Raw genomic sequence first — 15,149 nt, forward strand, 5'->3', positions numbered from 1 at the left:
ATTAACACAACAGGATTAAAAAAAAGGAAAGCTTGCTTTTTTTCCCAAAATTTTAATAAATTATAATTAAGGCTACGATTTTGGCACGGAGGTTACAGAAATCGTGAAAATCATGAATTCGAAAAAGTCAGTGAAATCTTGGAAATTAATGTAAAAACACTTCTGATTAGGCACTTTCTTTATTTCCTTTAAAACATGCAGCATCATGCACTGAAAATATAAATCTGCGAGTGTCTGTAAATTGTTTGATTGTTTCACGCAGCATTTACATGTAGCTATATAGGTCAGCGAATGAGATCGCCGAGCGAGCATGCATGTAAACCCGTGACAGCTAAAATGCAAAAAAATTGTGAGAGAGCTGTTTTCTGTAAAGACAGAAGAGCAAATGCACCGGAGAACAGAAGTTTACCAACTTACAGTGGCTTTCTTTACAACATGCTGTTTGTTTTTTGTTGCAGATGAATGAGATACATCAGGCGCAGACAGCTAAAAGCTGTGCCGCTTTACTGTTTGCTGTACGGGACGCGTTGTGTTACAGCTCTTTTGACTGGTCGCAGCTGTTGTTCATATAAATACAATGCTTTAAATACAATCTGCATTCGCTTAATTGGATACATTTATGTTTAAGTTGATGCGCTGAGTTTGTACATCCATACAACAAGATAAAAAAAATCAAAAGCGACGTCGTTGCTCCGTCCTCTAAACCAAGACAGAGCCCGAAAGGGAGAATTTCAAACATTATTTAGAGAGATGCGGGTATTTGATAGTGAGATATTTTTGGTGTTTTAGAATGACAGATGAAAGGTTTGATGATCTGTTAATGCTGTATGCCTTTCCAAAAAAGACGCACATTTAAAGATTGTAGTTTACGTACTTCCGACTTTTCTCACAGGGTCAGAGACCCTCGACTCCGACCAGAAGTGATGTCTGAGGCTGAAGTATGTACTGTACGTTTTCTAATCTAAAGTAACATTTAAACTGGTCAGCAGTCAAAAGCAATAGTCTTTATGTTATTGGTTTTGGTGTACTATTTAAAAGTTCTTGTGTATGTTGATTTAGCTAAAACTACATTATTTGCTGAACTGTGAATTCTTGGTTTTTGTACTCAAAATTACCATGCCAAAATCATAGTCTTAATTATAATGCATAGTCCTGCTCTTGTCTGATGGTATTTCTTGTTAATAGCTCTGTTTCTACCTGGTATTTTAAAATATGAATAGTACATAAACAATAATAATAGTAAAACATATATACTTATTAGGGGCTGGACCAAATCAAAGTTAACACTTCGCGAACGAGGATGCGAAAGCATTCGCGGTAATAAAAATTCCAAGCGAAATCTCATGGAACCAAAACAAGCCCTTTTCGCCCTTCAGAAAGCAGCTATCCCTTGTTGACTACAAGTGGGTTGAGAAGGGGGAGTGGTTTGCTATCGCCCAACCAAATCTACTCAATTCCAGCTATAAATCACATTGCAAGACTTTCGCAGGACCGGATTTTATAGTCAACGTCAACGTTGTCGAAAGCTATCGCCTATTAACCCTTTGAGTAGTACGAACTTACCGGTACGTTCACTACTCTTTGGTCCCCAGGGAGTATGAACGTTACCGGTATGTTCTGCAACTTTAAACTTGAATTACTGAGCCTACAAAACTCCTGATGATAAGATATTGTAGCACTAGGTTTCTGTAACACCTTTTATTGGTCTCTTGCGCCCGCTGCCAGATATTGACTGAATTACATACAATAAACCATCACAAAAATGCCAGCGATGTTTGTAAACTGGCGAAAATTGTTCAGTGAGAAAGAAGTATTAGAAATAATACTGAATTCAGATTCCAATTAAAATTCAAATACATACAATTCTTCACCTGAATTGGATGTCAGTGAGTGTGTCAGTGATGACATAAGTGAAGAATATTTACCATCAACATCAAGTGACAGGCGTCCAAACGAAGAGGCGACACTGCTCCATGCTTCAAGGAGTATTCGTGTCTCTCTCTCTCTCTCTCTCTCTCTCTCTCTCTCTCTCTCTCTCTCTCTCGCTCGCTCTCTCCCTCTAGATCAGCCTTTTGTTTCTGTTGTTAAGGACGTGTTGTTGTGGCTGTTCCACCCTGTTGTTTTTTTGTTATTTTTTAGTCAAAACATTTCCCTATGACAAAATAAAACATTATATTTATTTGTTTTATTTATTTATGGTAAAAATGATTTGTCTGTATTTCGTCAGTATTCATTACATACATACAAACATACAGCTTTCGGCTTGTTTGTACGCTGTACTCGTAATAATCAAGCGCATGCAGTAGACAGAAAAAAAAAACTCACTCAAATTCTCAGCATGTAAGAACAAGCCCACCATTCCAGTACAAGGGAGCACACATTTTATTATACCGTGTCAGCATGCCAAGTGGTCCCCTCGAAATGTATAAATCCGTGTAGATAACAAAATGACTTAATACCTATAATGGTAGCCTAACTGTCATCTCAGAATCTCAGAATTTTTTTAATTTGCTTTGGGTTTTCGACAGAAGTAGTAGTAATAATAATAATAATAATAATAATAATAATAATAATAATAATAATAATAATAATAATAATAATATTATTAATAACTAGATGGTAACTTTACAAGTAAAGTTGTGGGGCTTGCTTTAGGGAAAGTGGTCAAAATTTCAGTTGTTTATAAAAAGTTAGAGAAAATGTAGTTGGTGCGGTTACTAAAACAGCTGTACCACTTGATTTGGTCAAAGTTATTTCTGTTTTGATATCATATTTGAATAGCAGAGAAGTAGAGGAAGATGTCATACCCTCTAACTTTTTGTCTAGCTTGTTGGGAAAGTGGTCAAAATGTCAGTTGTTTATGAAAAGTTAGAGAAAATTTAGTTGATGCGGTTACTAAAACAGCTGTACCTCTTGATTGGTAAAAGTTATATCTGTTTTTATTTCAGATTTGAATAGCAGAGAAGTAGAGGACGATTCCATATGCTCTAACTTTTTGTCTTACTTGTTGGGAAAGTGGTCAAAGTAGCTGATTTGTGCAAAAGTTACATCGTTTACAGTAAATAGAATGTTGGAAGTCTGGGAGTTTTTAAGCAATGGGGAGCTTTAGAATGTTGAAAAAAGTCCCATTAAAGTAAATGAAAAAAAGGACAAAAAGCTTAATAGTTTAAAAAGTATTAAAGATATCAAAAAGTTGTATACAAGCACACTATTCCAGACCGGTCTACACGTTTTAAAGTTTGAACGGCGTTTCTAGCTTAAACGGTGTAAGAGGAGTAGCGTGCCAAAGAAGAAGAAGAAGTATGTCGAAGATTTAAAGTGGGGACTCTTGCTTCGCAAGCCACACTAATAAAATACAACTATCCGACTCTGTTAGTTTAAAAAATAAAATAAAATAATCTGCAATCGGCCTTGTGCACAACAGGGCTCTGGGCAGCACTTTGCCAGTCGGGTATGAGGATGCTGGCATTGCATGGTGCTGACACAAGCCAGGGCACAGTATGGATTTTTACAACAATCGTGAAAACAATGTGACCGAACAATGCAGCACGATGCTGCAGACGTTGTGGAAACGAGGTAATTGCCAAGTGTGTGTGTGTGTGTGTGTGTGTTTTTTTCTTTCAAACTTGCGTCCATATTTTATGGTCTATTATTATTATTATTATTATTATTATTATTATTATTATTATTATTATTATTTTTATTATTACTACTACTAGTCGTAGTTGTATGTAATAGCATTCATTGATATTCAAATGAAACAGTAGTACAACACAGATTTCTTTTTTCTGCCCTGGCTGTCTTCGCCTGCCTTTTCGCATGTTACCGCCTCGTTTCCGCCCCTTCAAAAATGTCACAGATACCAGCTGTTTTCATACCAGCTGTTTTCATGTTGCTTTTGGCGGTCCCTCCTACTCCTGTGAAACTTCTCTCCACCCCTTTTGTGGATTGGAAATGGCTAGTTTTGGTTTTGGGATACAGAAAATGCAATATGGAAACTAGCGAGATTATCGCATAAACACTCTTTCGCAAGAGCAATCGGGGTTTGATTTGGTCCAGCCCTAGGTCTTCAAAATTAAATAAATAACAGCAAATAAACATGAAATTACTACAAATGTATTTATGGCACTGTGGCAAAGTGGCTGAGTGGATGCAGGTGCAGGGGTGATGCAGTGTGATAATGAAACACAGAGATTTGTAATCCTGTTTGGAAAGGACTTTATTTTCTTTTTATCCAAGTCTGGTGACCAAAACAATAACCCCCCGGCAATACACAACAATGTGTACAGCACGGGGTAGACAATAACAGGATTACAGTCCCAAATAATAAACACAATATCTGACCCACAATAATACTAACACGGTCACCAGTCCTGGGTGTGTGCAGTAGTCCTCGTGGAAGTGGATACAAGTTTATTTAGAGACAGTGGTGAAGTGATGTTCCGGCTTAGTGCTGGCCCTTGGCGACAGCTCTGGAATTGTGTTTAGCCGTCTAGTAATATAACAAACAAGACAATTATAAACAAACAAAACACAACACTCACGATACTGTTTCTCACAGGGTCTCTTTCAGTCCTTCTGGGTTCTATTGTAAACCAAACCAAATGCGAAGGAACAGATTGCGATTCTCCGTCCCCTTTTATGCCATCACACATGACCCCTTGGTAAACGAGTGCAACCGCCTCTCTAATCTGCGGCTGCCACGTCGTTTCCCTTCCGGGTCAATGCGTTATTGCAACGGAGTCTCGCCCCCTTCCCAGACTGGCTCACTTCCCTTGAACCCTGGGAAAGAACTGTCAGCCCGTCCAGAGAACTCTGTTCTTACTGCTTAGCGCCCTCACAGGTCGGGAGGGAGATTTACAACCAAGAATCATTGTATTTCTGTCACAGGCACTTACTGTTTTAGCCCTGCCCGCTTTCCATATCCTTCCCTACAACACACCACAAAAATACCCTTTGACACTCATTTTACCCTTTTTTCTGTTGTTAAATAGCTTTACTTTATAAGGGGAAATTTTTCAGAAGCTTTTGAGATAAAGGGGTTAATGAATGTTAGAAAACATGGTTCGAGAATTGATTAGCAGTTTGCTACGCATGTGGACTGGCAGAGCTATACTGGTGTTCTTTTCTGAAAAGAGACTAATATTGCAGATAGCAGACTGTTTGGTTCAAATTGCATGTACTGCTAACAATTGATAAGAGACCTTGCGTCTACAAGCTTCTTGTCCAACATTGACTGCAAGCTAACAAGGTAACAATGTTGTGGACCAGAAGGGGCCAGGCTCTAAGACCTTTGGGAATACAAAGCATAAAGGAGCTAAAAGGCTCCCAGGGACTGCCGTTGGACCCACAGGTTCACAGGGAGAATAAGAGATAATGCCACTGGACTCAAAGGGTCTCAGGCAAAACGGAGAGATAGGAACAAGGAAGATGACAAAAACCAGATGTATGGACCTTTTTGGGGCACCACCAGGGGTCTGAAGAATGCACTGAGTTCAGAGGTCGTCACACTAGATTACACACACAGACACACACACACACACACACACACACAAAATTAAATATATGGTAACAGAATAATGTGTTGTACCTTTTCTGTCAGAGAAAGAGGAGGAGAGAGACACCTATGCAGAAGGGTATTTAATGTCATGTAAAAGATGTAACAACTGGTAATCGGTTCTATACTTGGACTGGTTTCCCTGCATGTATGAAATAAACTTAACACTGATTAAGAAATGGCGTCTGTGCAGTTTCTTAAGAAACATCGATACTCACGTTTTAAGTTACATCAATGAAGAGGGGTATAATGTGTATTATTGAGCTGCCTTGGGTTACATCCATTGTATAACATGTGCCTCTTGTATACTACAGTATTATTCTTACTGTAAAGAATACTACTATCACTTTGCCAAAATTTGTAAAAAGGTCTTAATATTTTCCAAAAATACCTCTGAATGTATGGCAGGGTGTTTGAAGCATGGAAACAAATTGTAATCGATGAATATACAGGCATCCACCTATTCAGTGCTAATAGTCAAAAAGGTGTTTCTTTCTCTAAATGCTATTTAGAGGTATGATGGTTACAATGAACTTTTCAGTGTTGTCTTTTGGGCAGACTAAGGTTTAAAACGGTATGAGATTGAGCATGGAAGGAAGTACGTAATTTGTTATCCATTGCCAAGCATATTTAGCAACAATGCTGTAAATTTAAAAAGCATACATACTTTGGTTTTCTCATGAAATCAGTTACCTGCAAAAGGGAACGTTAGAGCTCAGGCAGTGGGCGGATGTGCAGTCCATGCAGATGAGACTTATCTTTGCAGACCATGTGTGAAAGCTGCTCACAGCTGACAGTCCTGCAGCATTCACTTGCTGACAGCCTGACTTCTCACAAGATTGAAAAGGACCAACTGCTTTCATTTTAAAAGAAGCCAAAAACACACACACACGCACACACACATACACTGGCAAACAAGGGTTTTTCAGAGTTAATTTATTTTCCAAAATGAAGTGACACAAATTAAATGTATTCATTTGGTGGAACCTTGATTTTGAAACAGACACTAAGAATTTTTAGGGTTTCTTGGTCATTTGAGAGAAGATGGTCCATCACCACTCCTAAACTTCAGGCCTCCTTGTTATTACACAAAACGTAGGAACCACCAGAAATTAATTTTGTTTTAAATTTTTTATAGAAAACTTCCGAGTAGAGTAATGTACTCTGGTGCTTGTTGAAAATGAGATTGCTTGTAAGATTGAAGTACTTGCTAAAGGCATGTCTGAACCCATCAGCTATCGGGATTAGTGACTTTAGAGACCATAAAATTGAAGAGAAAATCAACAAGTTATGATGGACTATGTGCCTTAAAATAAAACCTAGAAACACCGTTGCTGTTTGCCTTAAGGAAGCATAAGCTCTAGTATACGTCAATGGTGGGTTTAAAAATGAGTCTCTTACAGTGTACAATACTAAAGGGATTTATAATGCACCTTCCATGAAACATTTCAAAGCGGTGTATATATATAATAAATAAACTAAAATGTATTGTCAAACAAATAGGCTTTTAATCCGGATTTAAAAATTGGCACTGATGCCAAGTCCCTGATATGTTTTGGCAGAGAATTCCATAAATAGGGAGCACAGTACCTCAATGAGCTGAGCCTACGGGATGGTCAATATCCCTGCTGTAGAAGAACTTAGAGAATGGACTGGAATGTATTCAGACAACTGAGGAGCTGGTCCATGAAGGATCTTATAGGTCAACAACAGGATCTTAAAATCAATCCAAAACTAAACAGGCAGCCAATGAAGGCCTCTCAAGACCGGTGAAAAATGCTCTGTCAAGACTAGTCGAGGAATTTGGTCCAGTGATCAGCGAGTTACAATAATCCAGTCACGAAAAAAGAAACATATAAACCAGAGTTTCAGCAGGGCCTTGGTCTAAAACATTTCTTAGGCTACCCATATTCAACTATATATGGCAACTGTATATTCTGGAACATATTCTTTAGCTATATCCATGATATAGAGTTAGGGTTAGGGTAAGAACATATTCTTTAGATATATTCATGATACAGAGTGGAACATTTTGAAATACTAAAATACATTTTAAAGATTCAATTACTAGTGTTTAGACGGTAAGACATTGAGCAAGACCTATAGTTGAAACTTTGTCATTGAATCTACAATGTTTCTTTCAGTATTTCTAAATCTATGTATGATATATTTTCATCATGGTTTACGTTTAGAATATAGAATATAACATTTAAAATTATATATATATTATTTTTTTTTTCACATTATGAACATCTCCTTTTTTGTAGGTATTCCTGGCAGTGATTATGTCAATTCCAACTACATTGATGGCTACAGAAAGCAGAATGCCTACATTGCAACACAAGGTCCCCTCCCAGAGACATTTGGTGACTTTTGGAGAATGATTTGGGAGCAACGCAGTGCCAATGTTGTCATGATGACTAAGCTGGAAGAAAGATCAAGGGTATGTTAATAATCATTCCATACTTTATTAATAATTAGTTTGATATTGTAAAGCAAAGGAAAAGATTAAGGGGAAAATGAATGAGACTATTGACTATCAGCTTTTGGAGCGTAGTATTTCAGACAAATTCCTTCCCATGAAGCAACTAGCTGGCATCTTTTATTCCACCCGTCTTTTACAACAGTAACAGCACTATTATGTCAGACTATGCTGATGAAATAAAAGGTGCATAAAAATGTGCATTTAATATGGAAACACTCAGAAGTCATGATGAATAAATAAAACAAAGAATGCACTGTTTGGTAAACATTAATACTCTGCTTTTGTGAAAAACAATAAATTAAATGACACTGAATCATTTAGTCTTTAGATAGTACCAACCAAATAGATTTCTTGGATTATAGATTTTGATTATCAAAATAATTCAAACTTTGTATTTGTGTTGTGTTATTATGACATTTTGGCTTCCATTAGTCATTTGTCATCATATGAAAATATCATTACCTCTATTTCCAACTTCTATCACTCAAGAGAGGTTTCATTTTGAACAGAAATGGACAGTCTTAGGTTCTGCTTTAAGGGTCAATCCCTGCTCTCACAATATCAACAACCCCAAACATCATCCATGCTTCATACCGTTTTCTTGTAGACTGATGTTGTAAATATTAAGAATTAAGAATATGTGCAGACTGTGGTCTTACAGTTCTTTTAAAAAATAAACATACTTGTGTGTCTTTTATGTGCTTTTTTAAGTTTAATAGTATAGGTGATGTATTGTAATGCAAATATAGATTTTTTTTTAATGTAACTTCTTAACTTGTTATTTCCACTGGGTAACAAAGCAATAATACTGTAATGGAACAGTATGTTATTGGTGATTCACTGGGCAACAACACTATATAATCATAATAAGCTTTTATGATGTGATTGGAGAAGTGCAGTTAAGTTTGTAATTATAGACTCACTTAGGTCTATAAATATTACTCTGTGTATGAGTTAATGTTGTAAGCTGATCTCTTAAAATATGAAGCTGCTTAAAAGAGTGAAATAACCAGTTATTGTCATCTATACAACCTGTATGTATTCATGTTGTATTTAAAGAAGCAATGATTTGCTTTTAACACAACAGGGTTGTGCAGTAGGATATGTAAATAAGATGCTGTTATAGAAGGAGATGCATATTAAGAAATTCAGAACGTTACATTATTACCTAGGAATTCAATTTTTCTTGTATGGCTGTTTCCTTTCCTCATTTCTTTTCAGAATGATGTAATCCAATCTTCTGTTGCAGGTTAAGTGTGACCAGTACTGGCCCACAAGAGGAACTGAAACCTATGGTTTAATCCAAGTGACATTACTGGATACGGTAGAACTGGCAACCTACTGTGTTAGGACATTTGCACTTTATAAGGTGAGGTTTAGGTGTAGCATTATGAAACTAGTAACTGATACAGCAAGCTGACAAGACAGCTAAGACACTAGCAAGGCCATGTCCCTAGTATTTCCTCTGAATGTCTTTTTTTCTTGACTGTGTGAACTGTGTAGATCTCAAATCTGAGAATGAATCTACTTACAATATTGTGATGTCAGTCTGCAAGTGCTTTTCTCCTCATACATACATAGTTTTAACAATAACTCATTATAATAAACAACCAATAGCCTTACATACACTTGTTAGTGTTACATTAATCCATATTATTTTAGTCCATTCATATGACTGACCAATGTTTACATTGGCCAAGTCAAGCCAACTGAATCTGATTGTTATCCAGTGCCACTGGTCTCACCAGTACCAAGGTTACAATTATTATTTACATAATAAATTAAGTATGAACTAAATCCAGAACACTCATTTGACCATGCTTACCCCCTGAATCGAATGCAGACCCTTTTAAAATCCAATGTTAACCTTTTACCAGTTAAGAATAATGGATTTGAAAGCAGAAAAAGAAAGACATTTGAAAGCTAAGACTCCCTATAACAGCAGTGTGGAGTAGTGGATAGGGCGCTGGACTCTTGACCGGAGGGTCGTGGGTTCAATCCCAGGTGGTGGACACTGCTGCTGTACCCTTGAGCAAGGTACTTCACCTAGATTGCTCCAGTAAAAACCCAACTGTATAAATGGGTAATTGTATGTAAAAATAATGTGATATCTTGTAACAATTGTAAGTCGCCCTGGATAAGGGCGTCTGCTAAGAAATAAATAATAATAATAATAATTATTAAGATATGAGATGTTATAATTGTGGATACGTATCATGCAGTAATTTGTTGCAAAGTAATATATATATATATATATATATATATATATATATATATATATATATATATATATATATATATATATATAATTTGTGTGTGTGTTTTATGACAGAATGGTTCTAGTGAAAAGAGAGAAGTGCGACAATTCCAGTTTACAGCCTGGCCAGACCACGGTGTCCCTGAACATCCCACACCATTCCTAGCCTTTTTACGTCGAGTCAAAGCCTGTAACCCGCCAGATGCTGGGCCAATGGTTGTACACTGCAGGTAAGCACTCACTCTTAACTTATCCTAAGACCTTTATTTGAACCTACAGTATTTCTTTAATTTCTAGGACGTCGTGTTTTAATACTGTCGCACTATTGTACTATATTGACATGCTAAAATGTTGGGTTGTGCCGACGAACACCTATTCATACTTGTGCACAAAGTTGTCATAATCATACAGGTACCTGTGCTAGAACTGGAAATTACGTAAAATGAATTTCTGGCACTCAAGGAGTGAACATACAGTTTTATATTGTCTTTTTTTAAATCATTTTTAGGAGTTTTGGAACTGTTACCCATTATTACTTTTTTACTTGGCACACACCTATTAAAAAGTGAGTTTTGATTTAGAACAACATGTTGTGCATTGGTCGACTTGTATTGTTAGAGGACTCGTCAAAGGTCAACACAATCCTCATTAAAACAAACAAACAAATTAAAGGTCGCTACGATGCTAGCTACCGCAAGAGGATGGTTACAAGTTGAAATTCTTTTTGGGGATAACATTGACATACTAGTACTACACCTACTACTCGGGGACAGTGTGTGTGATTGATGGGCGGATTGATGGAGTGCTGAACTTAAATTGAGACCTACTGTAAATGTTGTGGATGCAGAAGATGCCAAGGTATTTGGTGAATAGTAAAAGGAGCATCAATCATGGGTTTCCATGCGAGTCAATTTACAGGTGAAATGGCGATGCGCGTGCACGTTTGGGAGAATTAATCAGGTTTGTGGCCCAGTTTCGCATGGAAACCTGCATTTCATGTGTAAATGTTAATGAGCGTGTTTATCCTTAACTATAAATACTGCAAGGGAGCAGGTCAGTTGATACTGTGGATTCCAAGATGGCAGAAAGTAGTGGCTGATGGCCGATTTTATGGTTAGCAGTGGTGTAGTTCATCTTAAAGATAATGCGGGTGGCTTTTTTTATTATTGTTTTTTGCTGTGTCTGGTCTGTCATGTTGTATATCTCTTGTGGGTTTACAGTTCTGAATAAAACCACTTACCATGAACTGTGTTATGCCCTTGTTATAATATTAAAGCAGCTGTTTCAGAATACCCTTGCTGTAAACTACACTATAGTTAAACAGTGAGCTGCTTAAATGTCTAACTGAATTAATTCCCGTCCTTTTTTTTATCCCAGCTACACGTGTCTGCCCTCCATGTTAATAAATATAGTTGGTGAACTGGATGTCATGAGCCAGCTCGATCGCCCAAAACAGCGCAACAACATCCAACAAGTTGTTGATGCCCTCTCAGAACTGACCAAATACAATTGAAAATGAACATATTGATTGTGTTTTAATTGTTTGTGTCATTAATATTTAACACAACAGCAAATCAAACACAATTTAAAAGAATGGAGAGAATCTCTGACAGCACGAACCTCCTCAGATCGCTGCTGTCCAATTGAAACTGGCGGCTGAGGTAACCTTCACAATTGCCAAGTCCGCTTACAGGATTGGGCTTGTTTTTTGAGAGTCGCAGGTTTACATTTGAAAAAACACCCATACTCTAACATGGTTTGCGTGCTTTGGGCTTGTTTTGAAAGGCAGTGCTGCTTTTTTTTCTCTTGAGACTTGGCAACACTGGTAACCTTCCCTGTCTGTCTCACAGGCAACAACAATTCCACCTCATTTTGTTGTTGACAAGAGTTTGTGCAGGATACAGCAGGCAGTGGCAATTCTGGGAATTAACTAATGCTGCACTTCAGTCCATTTCATCAGTATCCGCCACCTCCCTTTCAAGTGCCCACTACTCGTATTTGCCCAAGCATGGTGTTGAATGCCTCAGCATCTGTCAGCTGTCCGGACAAGTAGGGTTTCTAAGCCAGGGTAATATACAGAACATCACCTGATCCCCTATATGCTGTATTGCCTGAATTAAATGGATGTATATATATATATATATATATATATATATATATATATATATATATATATATATATATATATATAACATCTCCGCCGGTTTTCAGCCATGGTGGTCTGCAAAACCTGTTGTTCAGTTTAATTTTATACCTCGAGTTCATTTTTAATTTATGAGTCGTAAGATAAATTAGTTGAAACAATATTCACTACTAATAACACCCCACTTATGACATTTGAAAAACAATTTGGGCAAGAGCAGTAAAACACATTATTAACCAACCAGGCACAAGGTATTTTGCTTTATTCCAACAGCTTAGATTCACACGTGTACCAGTTCTCTGTACATGGAAAACACATTTTCACAAAATGTCACTAGTAATCTTCAAAAACAGCACGAGTACTTTACGCGTAGCTCATTTACATATCAACCCCCACCTTTCCCATTTATTTGCATGACGTTGAGTGAAAAGCCCAGTCTACTCGAGAGAAATAAACTGAGCGAACGGAAACCCAAAAAAAGCATTTTTCTCATATGAATGTCTTGAGTTAAAAAAAAAAAAAAAACTAGCATGGAAACCCCATGAATGTCCATGTGCTGGGCAAGCTGAAATGATTTACCTTTGCATGTTAAGCAGAAACCCTTTGGAAACTAGTTAGAAAGCACTGAGCTTCCCCAGAATAAATATCATAAATAAATAAAGCAATTAACACAACCTGCATAGCAAATATATGGTTTGATTACCCACATGGAGAAGTGTGGTACACAGCAAACAGAGAGGGAAGCAGCCTCCTGCCATTAAGTCCAGCAAATTGCTGCTATAGCTGCAGAAAATATCTGCAGTGATTTGAGTGTGCAAAATTCAGGAATTAATACTGTTCTGCAGAGAGGCATTTAATTCCATGCCAAAACAAATAAAGCAATGTGAAGCTGAAAGTACTGTAGATCTGTTGAGACCTCTAGAGTTGCAGGAGCACTGTACGCTGATGGAATTACAGTGACCTTGAGGAATTCTACATTTAATGGGATATTTTTGCTGTGCAATGTGTTTGTTGATGTTTAAATTTAATTTTCAAATAGAAAAAGGGAATAACACAGTTTTTTTTTTTTTTTTTTTAAGAATATGTAAAATAACATTGAATTTAAATAATGTTAAATAGAAATCAAGTCGGAAACTAAAGAAAAAAAAAGAAAAATCTTACAGATAGAAATCATACCTCAAATCATATAGTGTTTACCAAAAAGACAATGACCTCTGTGATTTATTATTTAAATTGTCATGTTATACCATACACATCTGTTTCAGTTAACACAGTTTTGTGTAATGAGTAATCAGTAATGAGACTATACTAATACACTTGGATGACTACCTGTGTATAATGCATTTTGTACTTGGTGTGTATTAAATAAACAGATAAGAAGGTTGCAGCATCTGGAAGATTTCAAAGTAGTTAAAGATAGTTAACTAGTTTGCACATTGTCTTGGATTTCTTAACAGCTGTTGTGACTATATAAGTTGATGTTGTTAGGATCTCCCATGGGATCTCACGTCATGTACTCACAGGTGTACATTATTACTTAGATGGGAAAATAAAACAGCTGTGTTTGAGTGTAATTGTATTATATACTTTGGGCTTTGGGTTCGTTGGAACAGCTATAGAATGATATACTAATTGATTCCAATAAACTTCACTGTTACACACATCATGTGTTTAAAAATGCATTGTATACAGCATTAATATAGCATTTAAATGTCAAGGCCACACTAACTTACTTTGCATAAAACATTTTCTAAACAAAGTTTCTAAAGCAGAAGAAAGGCAGATAAAAATCATATGCATAAAAACCCACATGCACTCCCAAGAATACCACTCCACTGCTGAACAAGCACTTTCTTTTTTGATGTTGTTGCTTTGATGGAGGCCATTTTCATTTGTTGGGCCCGACTTTATTTAATACATATCTCAGAAACTTCAACACTGTGCTTCCCGTGATAAACGAGTGCTGTACGAAAATGAAGGGTGTAAATAACTCCAGTCTTTCACGTTCCATTGGCTCCCACATTATACTCCAAATCATACACATCAATGCGCTACTGCAATATGACTGGATATGACACATGTCAATGAACTGAGATCTGGTCATGTGAACACAATCCCTGCCAGGCAGTGCAGTGCACGAGGGTCAGCAGCCGCTAGAGAGAGAGAGAGAGAGAAAAAAAAAGAAACAGTATAGTCATATAGAGACTATTGGCATGTATGATAAACACACACTTAGAACTATTTTTTTCAGTCCTTGCTGTGAATGTATCCGCCTTGCATGTGGATGTTGTTCATTACAATAATACAATAAAGAGAAATTCACTTAAAATTAGATGTGGGAGCAACATACAGATATTAACTTTACAACACAATACAACAACTAAAATAATAAGTGATACAGTATGGTTTTATTGCACATTTGTCCTTTAAAAAAAATACATTCAAATCATGCAGGAGGCTGTTTAACCATCTGTTTTTATTCTGAGTGCCAAGCTATTATTTTTCAGCTTGTTTTGCTATATTAATCTAGTTATTTGTCACATTATTCTTGAAAGAAAAATAAGTGCTTACAGCTGAGTCTGCTATGGAAAAAGTAATTAAGTTACCTACAAGTCAACAGCTGTTTGAGATGAGCTCTGAATCTGAATTAGTTTTGAGAAAAATAATTCAGCTATATGTAGGAAATTTGACAATATTTTCATAGTCT

At 36.7% G+C, this 15,149-nt stretch overlaps 1 protein-coding gene across 29 annotated transcripts in view; it reads left to right on the plus strand.

The window, feature by feature from the left end:
* The window catches only part of LOC117421380 (receptor-type tyrosine-protein phosphatase delta-like), a 607,967-nt gene that overhangs the window by 577,115 nt on the left and 15,703 nt on the right, over positions 1-15,149 (plus strand). For all 29 annotated transcript variants that reach the window (XM_059030127.1, XM_059030157.1, XM_059030132.1 and 26 more), the window contains 3 exons: positions 7,825-8,000; positions 9,292-9,411; positions 10,375-10,529. In XM_059030127.1, coding sequence (XP_058886110.1) covers positions 7,825-8,000; positions 9,292-9,411; positions 10,375-10,529 — 451 coding nt within the window. The remainder of the gene's footprint in view (positions 1-7,824; positions 8,001-9,291; positions 9,412-10,374; positions 10,530-15,149) is intronic.

Source organism: Acipenser ruthenus, chromosome 1 (genome assembly GCF_902713425.1).
Source record: "Acipenser ruthenus chromosome 1, fAciRut3.2 maternal haplotype, whole genome shotgun sequence".
Lineage (NCBI taxonomy): Eukaryota > Metazoa > Chordata > Actinopteri > Acipenseriformes > Acipenseridae > Acipenser > Acipenser ruthenus.